The 19529-nt window shown below is 37.8% G+C and overlaps 1 protein-coding gene across 3 annotated transcripts in view; it reads left to right on the top strand.

Moving 5' to 3' along the window:
• cpne5a (copine Va) overlaps positions 1-19529 on the top strand; it is a 126654-nt gene that overhangs the window by 101398 nt on the left and 5727 nt on the right. For 2 of the 3 annotated variants that reach the window (XM_028452974.1, XM_028452976.1), the window contains 5 exons: positions 3840-3967; positions 8509-8611; positions 13878-13935; positions 14747-14820; positions 16260-19295. In XM_028452974.1, the coding sequence (XP_028308775.1) occupies positions 3840-3967; positions 8509-8611; positions 13878-13935; positions 14747-14820; positions 16260-16448 (552 nt within the window). In that variant the 3' untranslated portion in view covers positions 16449-19295. Of the gene's footprint in view, positions 1-3839; positions 3968-8508; positions 8612-13877; positions 13936-14746; positions 14821-16259; positions 19296-19529 lie in introns of those variants that run through there. The other variant, XM_028452977.1, reaches the window with a different exon arrangement.

Raw genomic sequence — 19529 nt, forward strand, 5'->3', positions numbered from 1 at the left:
GTGTTTGTGAGGCCTTAAATATAACTGCCACTAGGAGGGAAATTCAAAAAATGCCTTGATTATGGGCTTCACCTGTGACACACCAGAGGATGCTCTTTGCACTAATGCACCAACAATACAGGAGGTGCAATAAACAATAACAGGATCAGGATCAATACAAAGCCTCAACTGGAAAATAGAGAAACTCACAACCATGGGAAAAATCAGAGTCTGAACAGGCCCTAAACAATCCAAACATTTACATGACGTTGAAACACAAGCAAATCCAGGCATTTCTGCTCAGAATTGCCCAAACCTATTTCAGTCAGGACCGCTTTAGTCAAAATAAATTATTTATTTACAATAAATGTGCATTAGGATTTCTATAGCGCCTTTGAGCAATTTACATGGATGTGCATGCAGTCGTATATTTGGCGGTATGAGTCTGGTCCCGGACCTCCTTGCACTTTTCGCGAGCTTACGTGGAAAGCCGGAGGTAGGGAGAGCACTCTTCCCTGACCTTCCCTGAGCCCAGCTAAAGGCTAAAGCAAGGAGAGCGATTAGCAGAAACCCCCTGGAACAGATCAGAGCATATGTTAATGACAACAAAATGACACCCAGTTAGTTGGATACATACTGACCTGGAGGAGTTGGGGCGGAGGTGGGTTGCGAGATGCTTGCTGAGGAGGTAAGAGGCAGCTGTCGTGGTTTAAGTCGGGCTTCCTGTATGCTTTGACCAATAGGAAGCCATTCTGGGCCGTTGATTGATTGGAGGTGTGGCTGGCTTGACGTCCTCGGCCTGCCTGAACTAACGCTATGCTCAATTTTTGTGTTTTGAGCTTCATTTGATAGTTTTTAGCTGTTTTAGTGACAGTTAACTATGCAATATTTTTAGTATTACCAAACAAAGACCTCTAAGAGAAACCTACTGCAACAAGAGAAGAGATGGCAGGATATTCATATTTATTCTTTGTAGTTATATTTTTAAAGGTGTCAGTTTTGTGTAAATATTCATCTTCATATGCTCTTTAAACCCAGATTAGGAATCTTTTTCAAATAAATACAGTGAGCAGGAGGGTAAAGGACACCCTGTGGAGTAGAGTAGCGTAAAATTGAAGTACGGCACAATTTGATTTCATTATTTATTTAAAAAAATGCCTTGGTGGTTCACAAATGATTTAAATCAAAATGCTCTGTCCTTGGAAAAATAACGCCTCTGTTCTAACACAATAAACAAGCCATCTGGAACTCAATAAATCTGAGGTCACACGTTGTATTTCTGCTCTCAGCTGTGTTAAACAGAAGCAAACACAGCTGCACAGCTATGAGCTAGCAGGCTATAAAACCTGAGATGTGGCTTTCTTGGCATTGCCTAACGGAAGTATAAGACAGTCCGTAGCATCACAATGCCTCATTAGCATGTTAGTGAGCAGCAAAGATCAATGCAGCACAGGTTCAGCTCTTCAAGGAAAGCTGCACAGATGTTGTCTGAGCTCTATTATGGGAAACACAAAACAGCAGCAGACGCTTCAGATAGAAACTTCAGCAGGGATTTTTATACATTTAAATAATGTGTTATTAGATGTATTAATCATGACTTTTCTTTTTTGGTTGGCCTCCATTATCATTGCTCATGCCAACCTTCTGTGTTACCCTTTTTCCTGGTTTTCTATGCCATTGGTTCTCAATCTTTTTTTGGCTCGAGTACCCCCTTTCTCTTATTTCTGAATCCAAGTACCCTTTTGTCCGACTTTAACATTTTGCTAAGAAAACTATTAAAAACAACTATAGAGCATAATGATGGAATGAATGACTGATAAAACACATTTCAAATAATCTAATTTTGTAAACAAGTGGAAAGAAACAGAATTTAGCGCAGTGGTTCCCATTCTTTTTTTAAATTTTTTATTGTGACCCCCATTTATATATCAAAAATTTCTGGTGACCCCAAAAACAAAATATTTTTTGATAATTTTTTTAGCTCAGATTTTTTTCTCACTGCATTTTAGTTGAACTATATTTATATTTCACAAAGTGAAAGTATAAAAATACAGTTGTTTAAGATTGTGTGTTGTTTAGAAAACGAAAAAAGAATGATAATTAAAACATTTAAGAAATCTATTTTAATTTTTCTGAAATTTCAGGCGACTCCATTTAAATTCCATGTGACCCCACATGGGCTCCCGACCCCAAGGTTGAAAAACCCTGATTTAGTGGCTCCTGAATAGATTTTTTTCTAGAGTTTTTATCATTTCCAGTCATCTCACTCCTGGGGTGGGACCAACACTGACACTTGTTAATTTTCCATTGTCTTGGAACCCCCTGTAGTTCCATCGCGTACCCCCATTTGAGAAACACTGTTCTATTCATACTACATAGTCCTCCACTCATTTCTGATCTTGTTCTTATCTTTTCTTAAACATTCTCAGCCTGGGTGCCATCATTCTATCACATCATCTCTGACATTCATCTCCATTCACTCCATGCAGCCTGTTCTCACTTCTTCACCTCTTTGGTGCTCTGCCCTTATATTAGATAGCCAATCTCTGCTATTTAAACTCATCTTCCTTCACTATCTCTACACCTTGTATTTTGACCGTTCCTCTTGTTTCACTCTCATCCAGTCACATGTATGCTGTCTTGTTTCTGATCGCTTTTGTTCTTTCACTTTCCATTGCACACATCCAGATTGTTTTCCACGTTCTTTGTCGTCTCACCCACCACAGCCGATAATATCAACATTGATCTGAAACATCTTTTAAACTGTTTATTATCTTTACAAACTAATCAGATTTTCTCAAATTTTGCTGCTGTCACAAAATGATGTTTAAATGGTACCTGTAGAGAAAATGTATATAACAAAAAAGATGTTTGTTGTGTTACTAATGTAATACTAATATCTTTGTCACTGAAGGAGAGGTTACGCACGGCTGCTTCGCGCTGAGAGCGAACAGAAAAAATGCACTTCCCACAATCTAAACAGACCTGTTTCACCTCCACCTCCCATAATGCACCATTTCTTTAAAGCGACAGGACAGGCCGATCAACGAAAGTGCATCATACCCTGTCCAAAATGACGGCTCTCCATAATTTATGCCCAAAGGTACAAAATCGTTCTAAAAAGTTCTTTTAAAGCGTTATTTTACTAAAAAGTTGCACATATTTAATTTATTGGTAATACATTAAAAATGTATTTTGTTATATACATTTTCACTACAAGTACTCTTTAAACTCTTATGTACGGTGGCTGGGAAGTGTCAGGTGAATGCATTTACAGAAACGAACACAAATGCAAAAAGGTCACAATACGAATGCAAAATGGCCACAACGAAAGTGTTTCCGACGGACCGGTATTACAGACGGACACGCTTCTGGCGGATGTTTTTAACCCACCAGAACAGAGAATAACAAGAAGAAGACATCGAAACGCGTATGAAAGTAAGTGAAAGTTGATTAAGATACTCTTATATTTTTCATATCAGGCTATCATATCATAACACCCGTCCGTCTGTAATGCATTCACCTGACACTTCCCAGCCACCGTACTTATGTGTTTTATAACAATATAAGTTTCAGCAGCATCAATGTTGCCAGTCTTTCCGGTCCACAGATCTGCTGATGTTTGTCGAAGAGTTTCACCCTGAACAGCTTTTTGCTGTTCGAGCTATATTCAGCATATTTCCCTGAGGAAGTTGTGGGTGTGCAACTTTTCTTCAGGTGGAAGAAAAATTAAACACCTGTTTAGTGCTAGGTCAGTGTAATATCAGTGTTGATGGCTTGCATTCCAAATGCCCATGTGGCCCAAAAACTGAAAGAAAGGGTGCACTCGTTTACACGCTGAAACATATTGTTTTCCTCAGAATGGTAACATGGGGAATCCGTACTGTAATGGCATGGAGGGGATCCTCGAAGCTTACCACCAAAGCCTTAAGACGGTTCAGCTATATGGACCCACCAACTTCGCTCCTGTTGTTAACCATGTGGCCAGGTATGAGCACCAATACATACAGTATCTCTATACTATCTGTGATCATGTAAATGATTGTTTCCTGCTGAAATATTTCCGGTAAGTTCATTTTGTCTTCTTTTTTTAAATATATGTTAAGGTTTCGTTTAGGGATGTCCCGATACAACTTTTTCATTTTTGATATGATACCGATATTGCAGCTTTGCATATCAGCCAATACCGATATTGATCCGATATCAGCATGAATCATACATTCTTTCTTTCCTTCTTTTTTTCTCTCTCGCTCTTTTTTTTTTTTTAATGAAAAAATAATAATTAGTTATTTTGTTGTGTGGAATGTTAGAAAAGGCTTGATCAAGTGATGTTACTCAAACAGAGAACATTAGTCAGCAACAGTAGGTATGAGAAAAACTGACCTATTTATTATTAATTAATTGGTTACATAATTTTTAACCTTCAACATAATATCTACAGTATTCTACACGTGAATAAATTAAATAAAAATTTAAAAAAATGAAAAAAAATCAAATAATCTGGAAATGTTAATGCAATATCCCATATTTGTTGTCAAGCTAATATTAGACCAGTATCCGATATCGATATTGGATTGGGACACCCCTAGTTTCGTTTATTCAGACAACTCTTTTTCACCTCTGAGGAATAATATCAGGAGATAAAATTTCCCAAAAAAAAGTTTTCTGAATAAATGAAACTTTAACATAATTGTTTACCGCTGAAGTTTGTCTAAATAAAGAGAAACAGTAATCTGCCAGCTGTCAGAATGATGTATCACTTTTTTGTGCAGTTTAATTTAGAGAAATTTAATCTGATGCAATTAAAGTGTTTCTGAAGGATTGTGGACTCCACCTTTAACACACAGCCGGAAATAGTTTTTTGTTAAGTTTGAGTTTTTTTGTCTTAATATGAATGGATGGCATCAAGGAATAATGGGTAACACTTTACTTGAAGTTTTAGCATTTTTTATGTCATCATTATGACATAACACCTGTCATCAGCATGAATAAGGTATCATTAAGGCTGTCATTAAGTGTTGTTCGTTACCCTGACCCTTACCCTTCTTTCACACCGCGCACAACTTTTCTTCATATGCGCATCTGAAGCAAGACAGACTCCCTTTCTTTTCACCATCAGCCTCCGTAAAATCGCTGCTCTTTAACTTCTGTGGAAGCAGAAACTAGGGATGTAACGATATCTAAATCTCACGGTTTGGTATAATCACGGTATTAACCTCACGGTACGATAATTATTGTGGTATTGTAGGAAAGCTCACAGTTTTACAAGAAGGCACACAGTTTACAGCAATGCTAACAATAACAAGAATGATGACCATTAAAACATCCTCTATACACCATTTTACATTCATGACATTAGAAACTGAATACTGCCTATTAACACATACAGATTCTTTAGATAAACATTCAAAATGAGTCAGGAACACTGTTAAAGGCAACACAGGCATAGAAACAGCCTAGTAACAATAAATAAAATAATAATAATAGAGAAAGATATACAAGTCAACATTTGAGATTAGGACTAGACGTAACCTCATTGTCAACATTTATTTCTTCATTTATTTGACAGGGACACCGCAATTCAACATAGATACAGAATAAGCTTGCAGCTGATGTGATGCACATAAAAGTTTATAGCTAGTGCTAGTTTACAACTCCTGTCCCTGGTTGGGCCTTTCTATATCACAGTGGAATACAGTCTATACAATAAAACTCACCCACCCACAATACAAAGAGTATAAAACATTTCCACACACACACACACACACACACACACACACACACACACACACACACACACACACACACACACACACACACACACACACACACACACACACACACACACTACGCAACGTATCTTGTTATTTCTTGAGCTGTTCTGAGGGAGCTTGGTTGTAAATGCTTCCTTTAGAGTTTTTTGACCAGACTGAATTGTTTGATTGATACAATCCTTAAACTTTTCCGGGTGCTGGGTTGTTCATGTTGCTCATATTTCCAGACCAGTAGTGCACGTACACTTGCAGTGAGAACTTATTGTCCACCTTTGCTCCTTTATGGTTATGTTGATGCGGTGAAACCAAAAAGTTTCCACTGCTCTGACTTGTAGCTGCTGCATCATGCGCAAGTTCTTCAAACTCCTCCGTTTCTACGTCGCTCTGCTGCCACCATCCACCATGTTTCCTTTCCCCACACGGTCGCACGCCATTTGCTCAACCGCCTGTAACCTATGGTGACACCGCAATGCATTATGGTACTTGTAGTTTATTCTGAAAATGTCCGCTACAGCCAACCCAAAAACTTAATTTTAAGCGCAACGGCTGATTCTATTATACCGTGACATAACCACGACGATATCGAGGCACTTTTAATACCGTGGTGTCGCATTATTGTCAATACCGTGACATTCCTAGTCAAAACGCTTGACGCCAACATTCCTGGATTCACCAGATTAACCAGCGACGCATCCAACTTGGTGAATTTCACAATTTTCTTCAAGAGCTGTGTCAAAACCTTCCTGGTCTGGTCCCGGTAAAAATACTGGCCGTGTCGTGGAGCGCCGGGTGGTCACACACCACCACAATTGTTTTCTTCTCCATGCTAAAATGGGTGAAATGACCAGTGTTCACGGCCTGACATCATTGACAAGGTCTCTGATTGGCCTTTGCGCCTTCGTGTCATGCAAAACATTTGCTGCAGTTTAATATTTTCAACTCAAGTGAATGATGAATGTCATGGAAAAACGGGAGTGTACATTCTGCGGTCAATGCTCTTGCCGGGCGAATCAAACTGCACCGCTCAACAGGAGAAGAATTCGCCTTTTACCGCATCTATCTTATTGACTTTGTATGTAATCTGGCCGCGCAAACATTTCTCGCTACGCCTGGTGTGAACGCAACATAACCCCTAACCCTAACCAATGCCCACATAGCTCTAAAGGTCTCATAATGTAGCAAAAGGTGTCATGATTTAGCAAACAACACTTAATGACAGCCTTCATGGCACCTTATTCATGCTAATGACAGATGATGACTAGAGTTTCCACCGTGAAACCGGTATACATTTCCACTTACCTCAAACTGTTTTAGATTGTGATACGAATAGAGTACGCAGCACAGAGCGACATGTTTTAAGCAAGCTGCAAACATTGTAATCTTTAGCTACCCTTTGGTTAGTGGAGGTAAATCATGATGCTGCTTTAACATTTTGTTAGATATCATTTCCATGGTTTGAGTTGATACATTCTATTGACCTCTACAGTTGTTATTAGAATCCAACCAGTTGGAAACTATGGTTATGGCCATACCAGCCTGTCATTGCCCGATCTTGTTAGATCTTGGAAGCTAAACAGGTGTGGGCCTGGTTAGTAGTTGGATGGGAGACCACTGAGAATTCCAGGTACTACAGGGGGATAGTCACTCCAGAGGTATCGGTCATTGTGTCCTTGGGCAAGGCACTTCACCCACATTGCCTGGTATGAATGTAGTGTGTGAGTGTTGGTGGTGGTCGGTGGGACCGATGGCTCACTATGTCAGTCTGCAGCTGTGGCTACAATAGCTGCTTACCACCAATACAAATAATGTTTTTATTTTGTAGAGCGCTTTGAGTGTCTATATAAAATCCAATGTATTATTATTATTATAGTTGCCAGCAATTAAAAGCCTTTGATTTAATGTTAAGTGACAAAAGCTACATGAAGTTTAAATGTTAAAAGCACTACAGTGTTTGCACAAATTCAAGGTAGACTTTGGGTGACAAAGATTTAAAAATGATTACAGCTGCTGTTTGAAATATATATATGTAAAAAAAAGGTTAAAAATTTAAAATTCTGTTGTGCAGGATCCTGATTAATTTTGGTGACAGACCTGTGAGGTGTGCTAATGCATGAATAATGTTGTGCACTTTGCCATACAGATGGATGGTGAATTGTTTGTAGTTTCAGTGCTAGGCCTGTTGAGCTTCACACTGAGTTTTAGTTTGTAAGGCAGGTGAGGAGGACAACAGCTCCGTTTCCACCTTTAACACTAGCCATTGTTCTACTTTCTGTTACTGACCGAGCACACATATGCACTGCGTTTGAAATGTTGAAACGTTGATTGCTCAAAATCCTTTCACCAAGTTAAACGCATCAGAAGCGGCTCGCATCTGACCTCTTTACTCCCCCTTTTTCTCATTTAGCCCAGTTGATAGCGTGTAAGGCAATTTAAGTTCAGAAAGAATAAGACTGCTGCTCTTGCATAAACAGTTTGATAAATAATTCATTGGACAGCCAGAGATGGATAAAAGTAGGGCATACTTTCTGAGATGCCTCTCATGTTTTATTGGTGTCACGTTAGGCTTGTGGGGGAAAGACGCTACATTTAAAGTTACATTTTTATTGATTGTGTTTAACTGGATTAAGTGTGACTGGAGATGGGAGTGTTTATACAGCACATGCTGTCTTACTTTATTTTGAAATCCTTCTCAAAGTCATTGTTCCTTTCTACATTTCCTTTGTTTAAATCACTCTCTAATGATCTTGATCCCCAGATATGCAGCAGCGGTGCAAGATGGATCTCAGTACTTTGTACTACTCATCATCACTGATGGAGTGATATCAGACATGGCTCAGACAAAGGAGGCCATAGTGAACGTAAGTGATCTGATTTTCCTCAGAGGTGGTTTAGCTTGGCAGGGTAAGGGTGTGAGAATCTGTAGATGTTCTGCTCTGTGATGCCCTGATAGCATGAAACGGTCGCTATGTTCACAACTGTTAGTGTCACTGAGGATCCAGGAGACCATCAGAGGTCACAAGTAACAAAGTCTAAAGGTTAATATGTGTTTAAGATTGTGCTTTTATATATTTTGTATAGGGAAAAGCTCAACCAGGGACAGGAGTTGAGAATTAGCCCTAGCTATACACTCTGTATGCATCGCATCAGTTGCATCTTTTTGCTGTAACTGTCTGGTTGCAAATAAATAAATAGATAAATAAATAAATAAGTACAGATACTTTGTTACTGTACTTAAGTAGAAATAGAAGAAGAACTTGTCCCTCAAACTAAACACGCCACTACCTCCCTAAGTTTAATAGTTAAATTGAGCATTTATTTACATTTTTTTTTCTTGAAACATTTTATCTACAATCTTTATTTAATATGAGTGCTAAATTATCCTGGTGTTCATAAAGGGTAACAGATTGAACTTGTTTTCTACAAGTTCTATGAAAATTGCTTGTTTAAAAACCCTGACATTTGTTTTACTTTTTACTTTTTTGCTTAAGTATGTTTAGTAGCATGTATTTTTTTAACTTTTACTCAAGTGAGGGAGCAACTTCAATACTTCAATACTTCAAGTATCTATACTTTCACTTGAGTACTGAAGACGAGTACTTTTGCCACCTCTGTAGACCATCACCACTCTGACCCCCAGCAGACTGGGTTTAAAGGGAATTTGCGACTGTTAGTCAAACAATTCGAACAGCCACACCTTCCTTTTAAGATCTTGTCTGCTGCTCTGCACGCTCCTCCATCATGACTCACTCTTTCCTCCTGAACCTGAACCTCTTCTTCGGCTAAATGAGCACAGCACTGGCCGACCTGACTCAATTTGCTATTTTTGTTTTTCTCAAAAATCTCTGCTGTGTTACATTACAGCTGAGCCTGTTTTGTAGCAACTATTGTGATGACGGCTGTTGTTGGTGAGTATATTTCACAGGTGCTGCTGCTGACCAAAATGTGTTGCTTTGCCTTTAGTAACAATTATGTCCACATGAGCCACAGACAAACTAGAAATGTGTTCTTAGTTGTTTTTGCTTTAAGCTGTTTCATACTGGGAATATAAATGACTTAAAAGTGTTTCTGGCCCAGTGCAGCAGAACATTTAATAATTTGTTTGCAGGTATTGGATGAACTCTGCAGCTGTCAATTTGTTGCTTGGTTGGAGGAGTGACTCCAACATTACCTGCATGACTTCATGAATATTTTAAAGTGTGTGGGACACAAAGTGAGATTTTTATCCCTTTTTGTCTTTTCTTTCTATATCATGGAGTCCAAATTTATTTTGGGGACAACATCTTTTTCCCACATTGCATTTCATCTACAGTATGCACAACTAGAGTATATATTGTAACCAACAGTGAATGTGTGCGACTATACTCAGATTTTAGCCGCGGCGCGAGCCCAGCCCCGCTTAGCACCCCAGCCCTGAGAGCCAATCCTTATTTCAAAGTTACAGGTCAACCACTGTCTGCATACACAATCAAAAGACGAAAGGAGACTGGCCCGGCTGACTGTTTGTTGATTTTTGCAACAGTGCTGCGGTGCTTGTGGCCACTAGGGGCGCTTGCGTGAAGGTTAGCGGTCTCGCTCCCCTAGTGGCCAAAAGTTGCACAGTGTGCCTTTCAGGTATCCCAACAAAATATGGCATTTTAGAAGAATGTTAAACCAAGTGATATTTTTAATATGCAGAGGAAACACTCAGTAAAAGCAAATAAATGTTCTCCTTGTACTTGTCTCTTAACTTCTGCATCAAATGATCATAAGCTTTAATATTGAATGAAACGTTTATAATCATAGTACCGTAAGTTACTGATGAGTCTCTGAGTGTTGTGGTTCCTCAGTGCAAAAGGAGCCAGTATGATTTCAGGCACACTGACAGAGTGTGATCCCCTGAGGGGGTTTTACACGATACACACAAAGTAACCAATGCTGTTGGCTGAATAATGTATCAGTGCACAGAACCTGATCTGTAATATTTGATTATATTGTGGAGGGAGGTTTTTCTGGAGAACGACCAACACATACAGGGCAGGAGATTCAAAGGAATGTAACATATATGGGGAAAAGAAAAGAGATGGAGGGCAGGGGGGATGACAGGAACCACGAGGGCGCGGTGCTCAGAACATATTTACTTGTATCTGTGACATACCTCCTCCCACAGGAGATATTTTCTAGGAAAGCTGACCCACTTTTACTGCTGTAAATGCATTTCTGCCACAAGCATGTATCATTCATTCATGGCAGGGCTTTTACGTTCCGCACATCAAGGCTGTAGAAACGTCTGCACCACAAACTGCTTAAAGGCGACTCTCATTAAACCTTTATCATGTGGGCTTTGTTTTAACTCAAATTTTAATGGGTTGAACTCAAGGCGTCTTTGTTCCCAGGTTAGCAGCATTCAAATGTTTCTTTATGTAAATGTGATATAAATCATGTTTGGGGAACAGCTTTGTGCTGTGAGTACAATGTGTAATGTTGTGTAGTTTTACTCCCTGTAAGTGAGTAGGTTGCATGTTTGAAAAAAATAAAATAGAAACACCACAAATATTCAGTTATTTGTTTCTGTTTTGATAAATGGTAACACTTTACTGGAAGTTGTATACATAAGGCTGACATTACGCTGTCATTATTATGACATGACATCTGTCATTACCATGAATAAGGTGTTATAAAGGCTATCATTAAAGAGTAACTAAACCCCTGCTTTCTCCTGACCTGCCACTAGGGGGGAAATGCAAAAAATCCCATGATTATGGGCGGGGCAATTAAGACACGGCCAGTCTACTGTATACAAGAAAATCTCCAGTGAACAATCTATGCTAAGCTAAAGGAAGGGTAGGTGATTTTCTCCAGATTCTCTTTTTGAGTTTTTGGTTGAAATTGTCTTTCTGTCCTGACAGAAATTAAGATCTTTTGTGCTCTGAAAAAGGAACGAAGAAAATCTGTCAACTGTAACAGCTGTAAACCTGTAAAAACTTCGACCAATGCAAAAAGACGGCTTGTTTTTTTTATTAACCAATCACGTCTCCATGTCTCCCTGCTCACTCTTGACCCCTCGCGTGCACGAGTCCACACTCAAAGCACGTCACCGGTGACGGACTTAAAACTGAGTTTTTGCGGGGGAGGGGGGGTAAAGGCGGAGCCTTCGGGGAAGCTACATTCAAAATAATGCTAGCTTTCAAAAATCAACTTCCATACCTTTAACTACAGTGATGTCCCAAAAGAAAAACGTAATAGGCTAAAAAAAAAAAGTAGAAGGCTACAACTCGCGACAACAAATGACTGTGGCAGCGCCGCGCACGACAAATAGGGAAGTTGGGGGGTATGTCCCCCCGGAAAATTTTGCAAAAATGATGCTATATGGTGGCTTTTGGTGCATTATATTGATGTAATTGTGGCTTTTCTTCTGTCTATTTTGTAGCACTTTTCTCAGCATGATGTGTTTTCTCACTTAGTTTTTGTTTGCATGATGTATTTACAAGTTGAAATCTGGTATCCATGATAATGATGGCTAAGAATTGAGCATCATTATCAGTTTACCTCTTTCCAGTTGAAAATGTACCAACTTATCCAGTAGTATGGGCGCTTGGTCTCTTAGTAGTCCTCTGTCGAATGCTGTCGGGCACTGTAACATATTTTCATGATTAACATAATTTTTGTCAGGTTTGCTTGTAGTTGGTTTTGGTAATATATTTAGTATGAATGGACATTAATATTCTAAGCTAATGATGGCTCCGTTACGTATGATTTCTGACCCGCCATTAAATCCTGAACACAGAAACTTGAAACACAGTTTGTAAAGGCTAGCTCAACAATTCAATTATAAATGGTTAAATGGCTTTTACATGTTTTAAGGAATACATTTATGACCTATTTAATGTCTTTAGAATGAAATCGCTGAATTTGCTTTACGCGGTCCTTAAAAACAAATACATATTCAATTCCATAGAGAAGAATTAAAAACCCCTTCAAAATCTTTTTTCAAATTTGGTCTGTGAAGTATTCTTACCAATAAAATAAATATATATATATTCTTACCTGTGATTCTTTTCTTTGTTACAAAGCCCAGTATTGATGGCATGTAGTGTGACGTTTGGGTGGCATATACACTGATCATTCATCTTCTCCCTGCCAGTACCAGACTTTTGCGTGCTTCGCGAGAGTGATTTAATCCACTGATGGGAGATCCGTGTAAAGCTACTGCTTGGTGGAGCATGAGATGAACTCTCACGAGACTTAGCACCAGATTTAGAAAATGACCACCAAAACAGCATTGCAAAAGTTGCTCAAGGTGTGGAAAATTTTCATGGATTTTAACGGTTCTTTCTGTGCTAAAGGGGCACGGAATCATTTATGAACATGTTAAAAGAGTAGACGGTGGCCAGAAAGAGAGTAGTAGACAATTCCGCCTGCCGCCTACGCTTCTGGACATCACTGTAACTAGTTACTCATTACATAATATACCTCTCTATTCACTATTCTCTCACTTCAACCTACTAACCACAGATTGTAGAGCACACGTGCTAGTTTTTATAAAAGGGGTGGGGCTAACAGTACTTGTTTGTGATGCAAGGTGGTCCCTAATCTCAGCCAATAGCAAAAATCAATTGTAATAGCCGTGTTTCAACCCATAGAGGGCAGTCACTCTGACATTTTACAAAAAAAAATACCCCAAACATGAAATACTTTGACTAAAATGTTAAGAGTTGGACCAGGATCAATCAACAGCACTACTTCATACCCAAATACATTCGTATTCAGCAGTAGAAAGGGGTTTTGGGGGGTTTAGTTACTCTTAAAGTGTCATTCATTACCCTAATCCTAACCCTGAGTTACTCTAACCCCTAACCCTCACCCTACCTAATCCCACTAGATCCCTCCACCTAACCCACAAAATGCCAACATTGCTCCAAAGGTGTCAAAAGTTATCAAAAGGTGTCATAATTTAGTCAACATTTAATGACAGCCTTCATGACACCTTATTCATGCTAATAACAGATAATGACAGCGTAATGTCAGCCTTATGTATAAAACTTCATCTAATCTGTTTGTTTTGTATCAGCTTCTCTATTGTTTTTGAGTTTTCTGCTCCTTGAAAATAGGAAATTTGTAACCTTGGACTGTTCTTGTTTCTAACAGGCAGCTAAACTTCCCATGTCCATCATTATTGTTGGAGTTGGCCAAGCAGAGTTTGATGGTAAGAATTGTAACTGAGCACCTGTATTTTTAGATGAGCTTTTTGCTCCCTGCACTGTGTATGGGATTTCCCTATTCCTTTGGATTATTTTGGTAAAAACTAGTCCAGAATATGGGCAAAGTTTATAGTTGACTACAGAATAGTTCATTCAAAAAATAAACCTTTTTTTTTTTTTAAAGAAACATTAGATCAGTTTTTTTTTGAAGTAGAGAGTTGAGAAACTACAATATAAAAATATAATGTAAATTCTCCTCTTCAGTGCACTTTTTTCTGGATGCTTCTTGAATAAAGAAAGTGTACAAAAACATTTTACCACAACAAATTATAAGAAATTGATGTGCAGATCACAGCAGGAGAGAAAACAAAACTAGACAATCGATCTTTTTGCACTGGTATCATTATCGATACCAACATGATATTAATATTATTGACACTTTGGATTGTTCTGCGCACCACTAAACACATACAGTACCAAAGGCAGTACTCTAAGGCAGGTATTACTGTCAGAGGTGTGCTGTGTAAATGAAAGTAAAACCAAAGCAATAAAATAAATAAGAAAATTAATTCAAAGTACAACCACTATGCCTCGGGACAACACTGGTTTATGGACCATTTAGTAGCAGACTGCGCACCTGAGTTACTTTACGTTGGAAAGATGCCGACTCGAAATAGAAGCCAAGGTCTTTTTGAGTAAAAACGTGTTGAGGCTGAACTCATGCTTGTCTGCAGGTCACAATAACACCTGCATGAGAGTGTTTAGTATCCGAGATTTGTGAATCTCTGAAACAGAATTTTTGTTGTTGTCCAACAGCCATGGTGGAGCTGGATGGTGACGACATCAGAATTTCCTCCCGGGGGAAGCTGGCAGAGAGAGACATTGTTCAGGTGAGACAAGATTGGCCTCATGCAAGAGATGAATGATACCAACATACCCATAAAAAGAGAATAAAATACTGTATACTCATTATTGCACAGCCACAACAGCACAATACAGCTTATAAAGAGTTTGGAGAGGTTCAGTAGCCTGATGGCATTTTAGTCACATGTACAGTAATAGTTACTTAAAACCAGAGGTGTAAAGAGTACTGATATATCCTAGTCATGTCTATTCAGAAGTCTGGTACTTGATTGAATTTGTACTCAAGTACAAGTAAGTTATATGTAAAATACTCAAGTACATGTAAAATGTAGCTCAATTAAATATTACTCAAAGTAAAAGTTACTAGTACTTACACCCCCCATGTTTATTTTTGGTAATACATCTTTCATACAGGAAGCATCTTGTGTATTAACTTAAAAAGAAAGAGACGAAATCTTAATAATAATCATAATAATGTGCGCTTTATCATAGACACTCAAAGACACTCTTGCAATATTGGAAGTTCATTTATTTTCCACAAAGGCATCAGTATAAAATAAAAGGTTTGTCAAAATGTACAATTCTTTTTAAAATAAAATAACACCAATGAATTCCATTCAAAATAAGAAAAAGTGTCAGGCTGAGATGATGTGATGCATTTGATTGTTGTCTGGACATTGAGTTTTTTGTAGTTTCACAATGTCCGTTGATCATTTTTAAACAAAATATGATAATTTACTCAGTAACGGTTGGGTGGAGAAATGTAACGAATTACTTTACTTATTTTAAAACTTACTTAAGCACAAGTAAAATTACTGAAGTACCCATAAAAGCAACTCAATTACAGTAACACAAGTACTTGTAATACATTACTTTCACTCCTGCTTAAAGAAAAAAAAAAAGTGTATTTAAAAAAGTTTTAATTAAATAGATCATCTCATTTTTAACATTGACAGGAATTTTCCTCCTAATGGTTTATTTGCCTTCAAATGATCATAAAATCACGTTTAATGATCAACTAGTATGGAGGCTGTAACAGGCCCATGTTTTACATATTTACCAACTCTGTAACTTGATTTATTAGTTTTTTTCTTTTTTCATTCAAAATGATGATTCATCAATGAAATTAAAGCAGTTTTTGGTTCTTTTTTGGTTGACTATAAATCTGGTCTTGTTAGTGAGTAAAATGGAGCAGTGCTTTGCTTTGACATCAGTACAGCTCATTGCTTCTCTCCACCAACGCTGCACTTCCATCCACTGCGCGATCAATACATCCCACTTAAATAAATGCAAACATCCATTTTCATTTACAACTCCCAAAGGACAGCTTACCTGAATTACACGTCCATTTTCCAACTGTTGTGTAATTTGTTTGGTTTAATATTAGAGTGTTTTCAACTTTTTATAATGAAGTGCCAGAGCAATGATGGAAACAATATTGATTTCTTGACTGTGTTTACCACAGTTTGTCCCGTTCAGAGACTACATGGACCGCACAGGAAACCACGTGCTAAGCATGGCTCGGCTAGCGAAGGACGTGCTTGCTGAGATCCCTGACCAGTTGATCTCCTACATGAAGAGCCGAGCCATTAAACCCAACCCGGTCCCTCCTGCCTATTCGCTATGTGAGCCTCTCCAGACCAACCCAGTCTGAACCTGACCTCTCACCCAGCTGTGTGGTACAAACGCAGGGGGGGGGATGCTTTCCTTTTGGCCTGTTTGATGAAACTTCACTAAAAGATAGTGAGACTCCATTTTCTGGAGGAGTGAGGATGCTTTAGGGAGAGTGGCGGTTTGGTTGGGGGATGCTGAGAGATGACGGGAGTCCTAGAGGGTTTTAGTTGTTCGCTGTCAAACCTGTCAAAGTGGTGATGTGATGGATAGCACGTTTACCTGTAGAGAGGGCCTGCTGAAAGGCATTAATATACTAGGATGTGCCAGTGTGTATCATGTTTGTGATACTTTTTAATATTGATATAGAATATTCTATAAAATTTAGATTTATTTATTTATTTACTTACGTACTTATTTAATTATGTATTGTTTGAGGTAATAATATACAAAATGGGATTAGAGTTATATTTAGAGTTTAGATTCGAGTTTCTCTTTTCCCATCCTATATTTTGCAACCAATAGAAACAGTCCCAATTTCTACTTTGATATGAAATGTGTTATAAAAGCATGTGATTTAAAAACAAAAAACAAACAAACAACCATCCAGTAACTTTTTGCAAGCTGTCATGTCCTCTGAGGCAATGCCATATATTTTTTTTTATTAGCACCATTTTTTATTTAATTTTTTAACTTTTATTTGTTTTCTATACTTTAAATACCAGAATGAACAAAAAACTCTAAGAGAAAAAAAGCACAAAAGTAATGATAAAAAATAGCTTTGTTTTGAAAATAAAAACAACCATAATAAAGATAATTGAAAGCACCTAAATTCTTCATTGTCATCATTTTTAAAAAAAAACCCCAAAAAAACAGAATGAAGATAGGAATAATGCTTAAGCAATTACTCCGACATTAAAAATAACCTTTGTTTTTTTTATTTATTAACAAAAAAGGTGTGTTTCTCTCCATTATATTTGTTGAGTTTTGTTAAATCATATGTGTTTTCTTTGAGAGTTTCATCTTAATTTTAAAGCTGTTGCACACAAAACATTCTATTAGATAAATAAATCCACAGTATAGGCCTCATTGATCAATAAATCTAAGATCATTTGCTGGAAAAAAAATATGTAAAATGTTGAAATTGTGGCTCAAAGTTTTTCTTCTCCACTGAAAACACTCCTTTTGATGACATTTTTTGTGCATTGCATTATGGGATGTGGAGTCCTGGAGGCGGGAACATAGAAGTCTGAAAAAATGTTATATCACAGGAAATACCGAGAACACATCTGGTGAAAAACACAAGAAATCTTGGTAAGAATGAAGTAGAAAACACTTCACATCCCACAATGAAATGTGCAAAACCTTTACAAAAATGTAATTAGGAGAGTTTTTGGAGTAAATGATGTTTAATTACATTTAATAAATTATTGAAAAAAAACAAGAGAAAAAAAGATGTTTATTCATTGATCTATGAGGCCTACACTATGATTTTATCTTCTTGAACTAATAACCTTGGAATTCCCAGGAATACAGGATTACCTTTACAAATATAAGCTACTGAACCTGGGATATTTTTTAACACCCTATTTTTATGGTTTTGGTTGCAACTTCCGGGATAATACATACAGATCATGTTTTTTGGTTTTGAAACTAGTCTAATGACTTGCTAAATTTTAAACTTGTATTATTGGTGATCAGTTACGTTATGCTATCACACTGTAATATAAATCCTAATCCCCTACAGTAGAGACACTTGGAATGAGTTGTTTAAAGATTTTGTATTTTTTTAGGTGACTGAACGAAGTAGGAAGATATAACTTCTAGTAGTTTTTCTTCCACTCTCACGTGATGATTTTTGTATTTTCTGGTTTCATCGGATCATATTAACATTAAAACGCTCCCAGGAATTGTCTCACACTAAAGCACAAAAATCAATTTCATAGCTCACTAGGACACAATTTAAATATGTGAAGTTTAAATGTCAAAACTTTGAACAAATTTAAGCCACTTGATGACAGCTATAGTATAGACATGCAAATATTTGTTATGTGTGTTCATAGCCCTTGTGGCCATGTTATTCATCTCCTGCTACGTTTTTTTAGTTTTTCTCAGTCACTCAACTATCTCAACCTAAATGTGCCTACTCTACGGAAACATATCCAAATTCAGTTACCCAGCTGTTTTTCAGGTGTTCTCACAGAAATTGTTGAAGATGTTAAAGTTTGGTATGTTTTTAGCTTCACATACTCTGTCCACCAGCCTTCTGTCCTTTTTGTACTCAACACTATTCAGTGATGATCTTTGAAATGATGACCACCATGTCACCTGGGCCTTGTTGTACAACGTTCAAAGTCGAGACCTGTTTACAATTCAGCCGAGGCTGTTTACATTCCCTCAAAGTATAGTTGTTGTTTTTAAGTCATGGGATTAATTTAGAAATAATTAAGGCTTCATTTTTTTTCTTGGTTCTGCCCTTGAAGACCAACATTTACAGCAAAGTGTCATATGGACAAGCTAGCTACAGTATGTCGGATTTTTGTGGATGGAAATTGTTTACATTTTTATTCTAAGGACAATGTACAGGAACTGAGCCTGTTCCCATTTGTTGAATCAGTGGTTCCCAAACTGGGGGGCGCGCGGCGTCATGCTGCTTGATGGGGCACTAGAATGGCCTTGCCAAACCTTGAGCATGAAAAATAAAAAGTTTTTATTTTTTATTTTGCCTTTGCACTTTAAGATCTTTAAGAGCATACTTACGGTTCTAAATTATTCAATTCAATTAAACAAAGTCATCTCAATGCACTTATCAAAATATAAAATTCATAATAAGAAAGAAAAACCCAACAAGATCCACACAAACAAGCGTTTAGTGACAGTGGGAAGAAACAACTCCATTTTAACAGGAAGAAATCTCCAGCAGAACCAGGTTCAGAGGTGGCAGCCATCTGCCTCCACTGGTTGGGGTTAGTGGACAGAAGGACCAACAGAACAGGATAAATAGATAGAACATCAGACTGTCTCAGACTAGTTGAGCCATGAACCACAGATCAGGAACTGCCATCATCAGCTTCACAACACCTGAAACAGAAAAGAGAGAAGGATGAGGAGAAGGCACTGACTG

The sequence above is a fragment of the Gouania willdenowi genome, chromosome 7, assembly GCF_900634775.1.
Source record: "Gouania willdenowi chromosome 7, fGouWil2.1, whole genome shotgun sequence".
Taxonomy (NCBI): Eukaryota; Metazoa; Chordata; class Actinopteri; order Blenniiformes; family Gobiesocidae; genus Gouania; species Gouania willdenowi.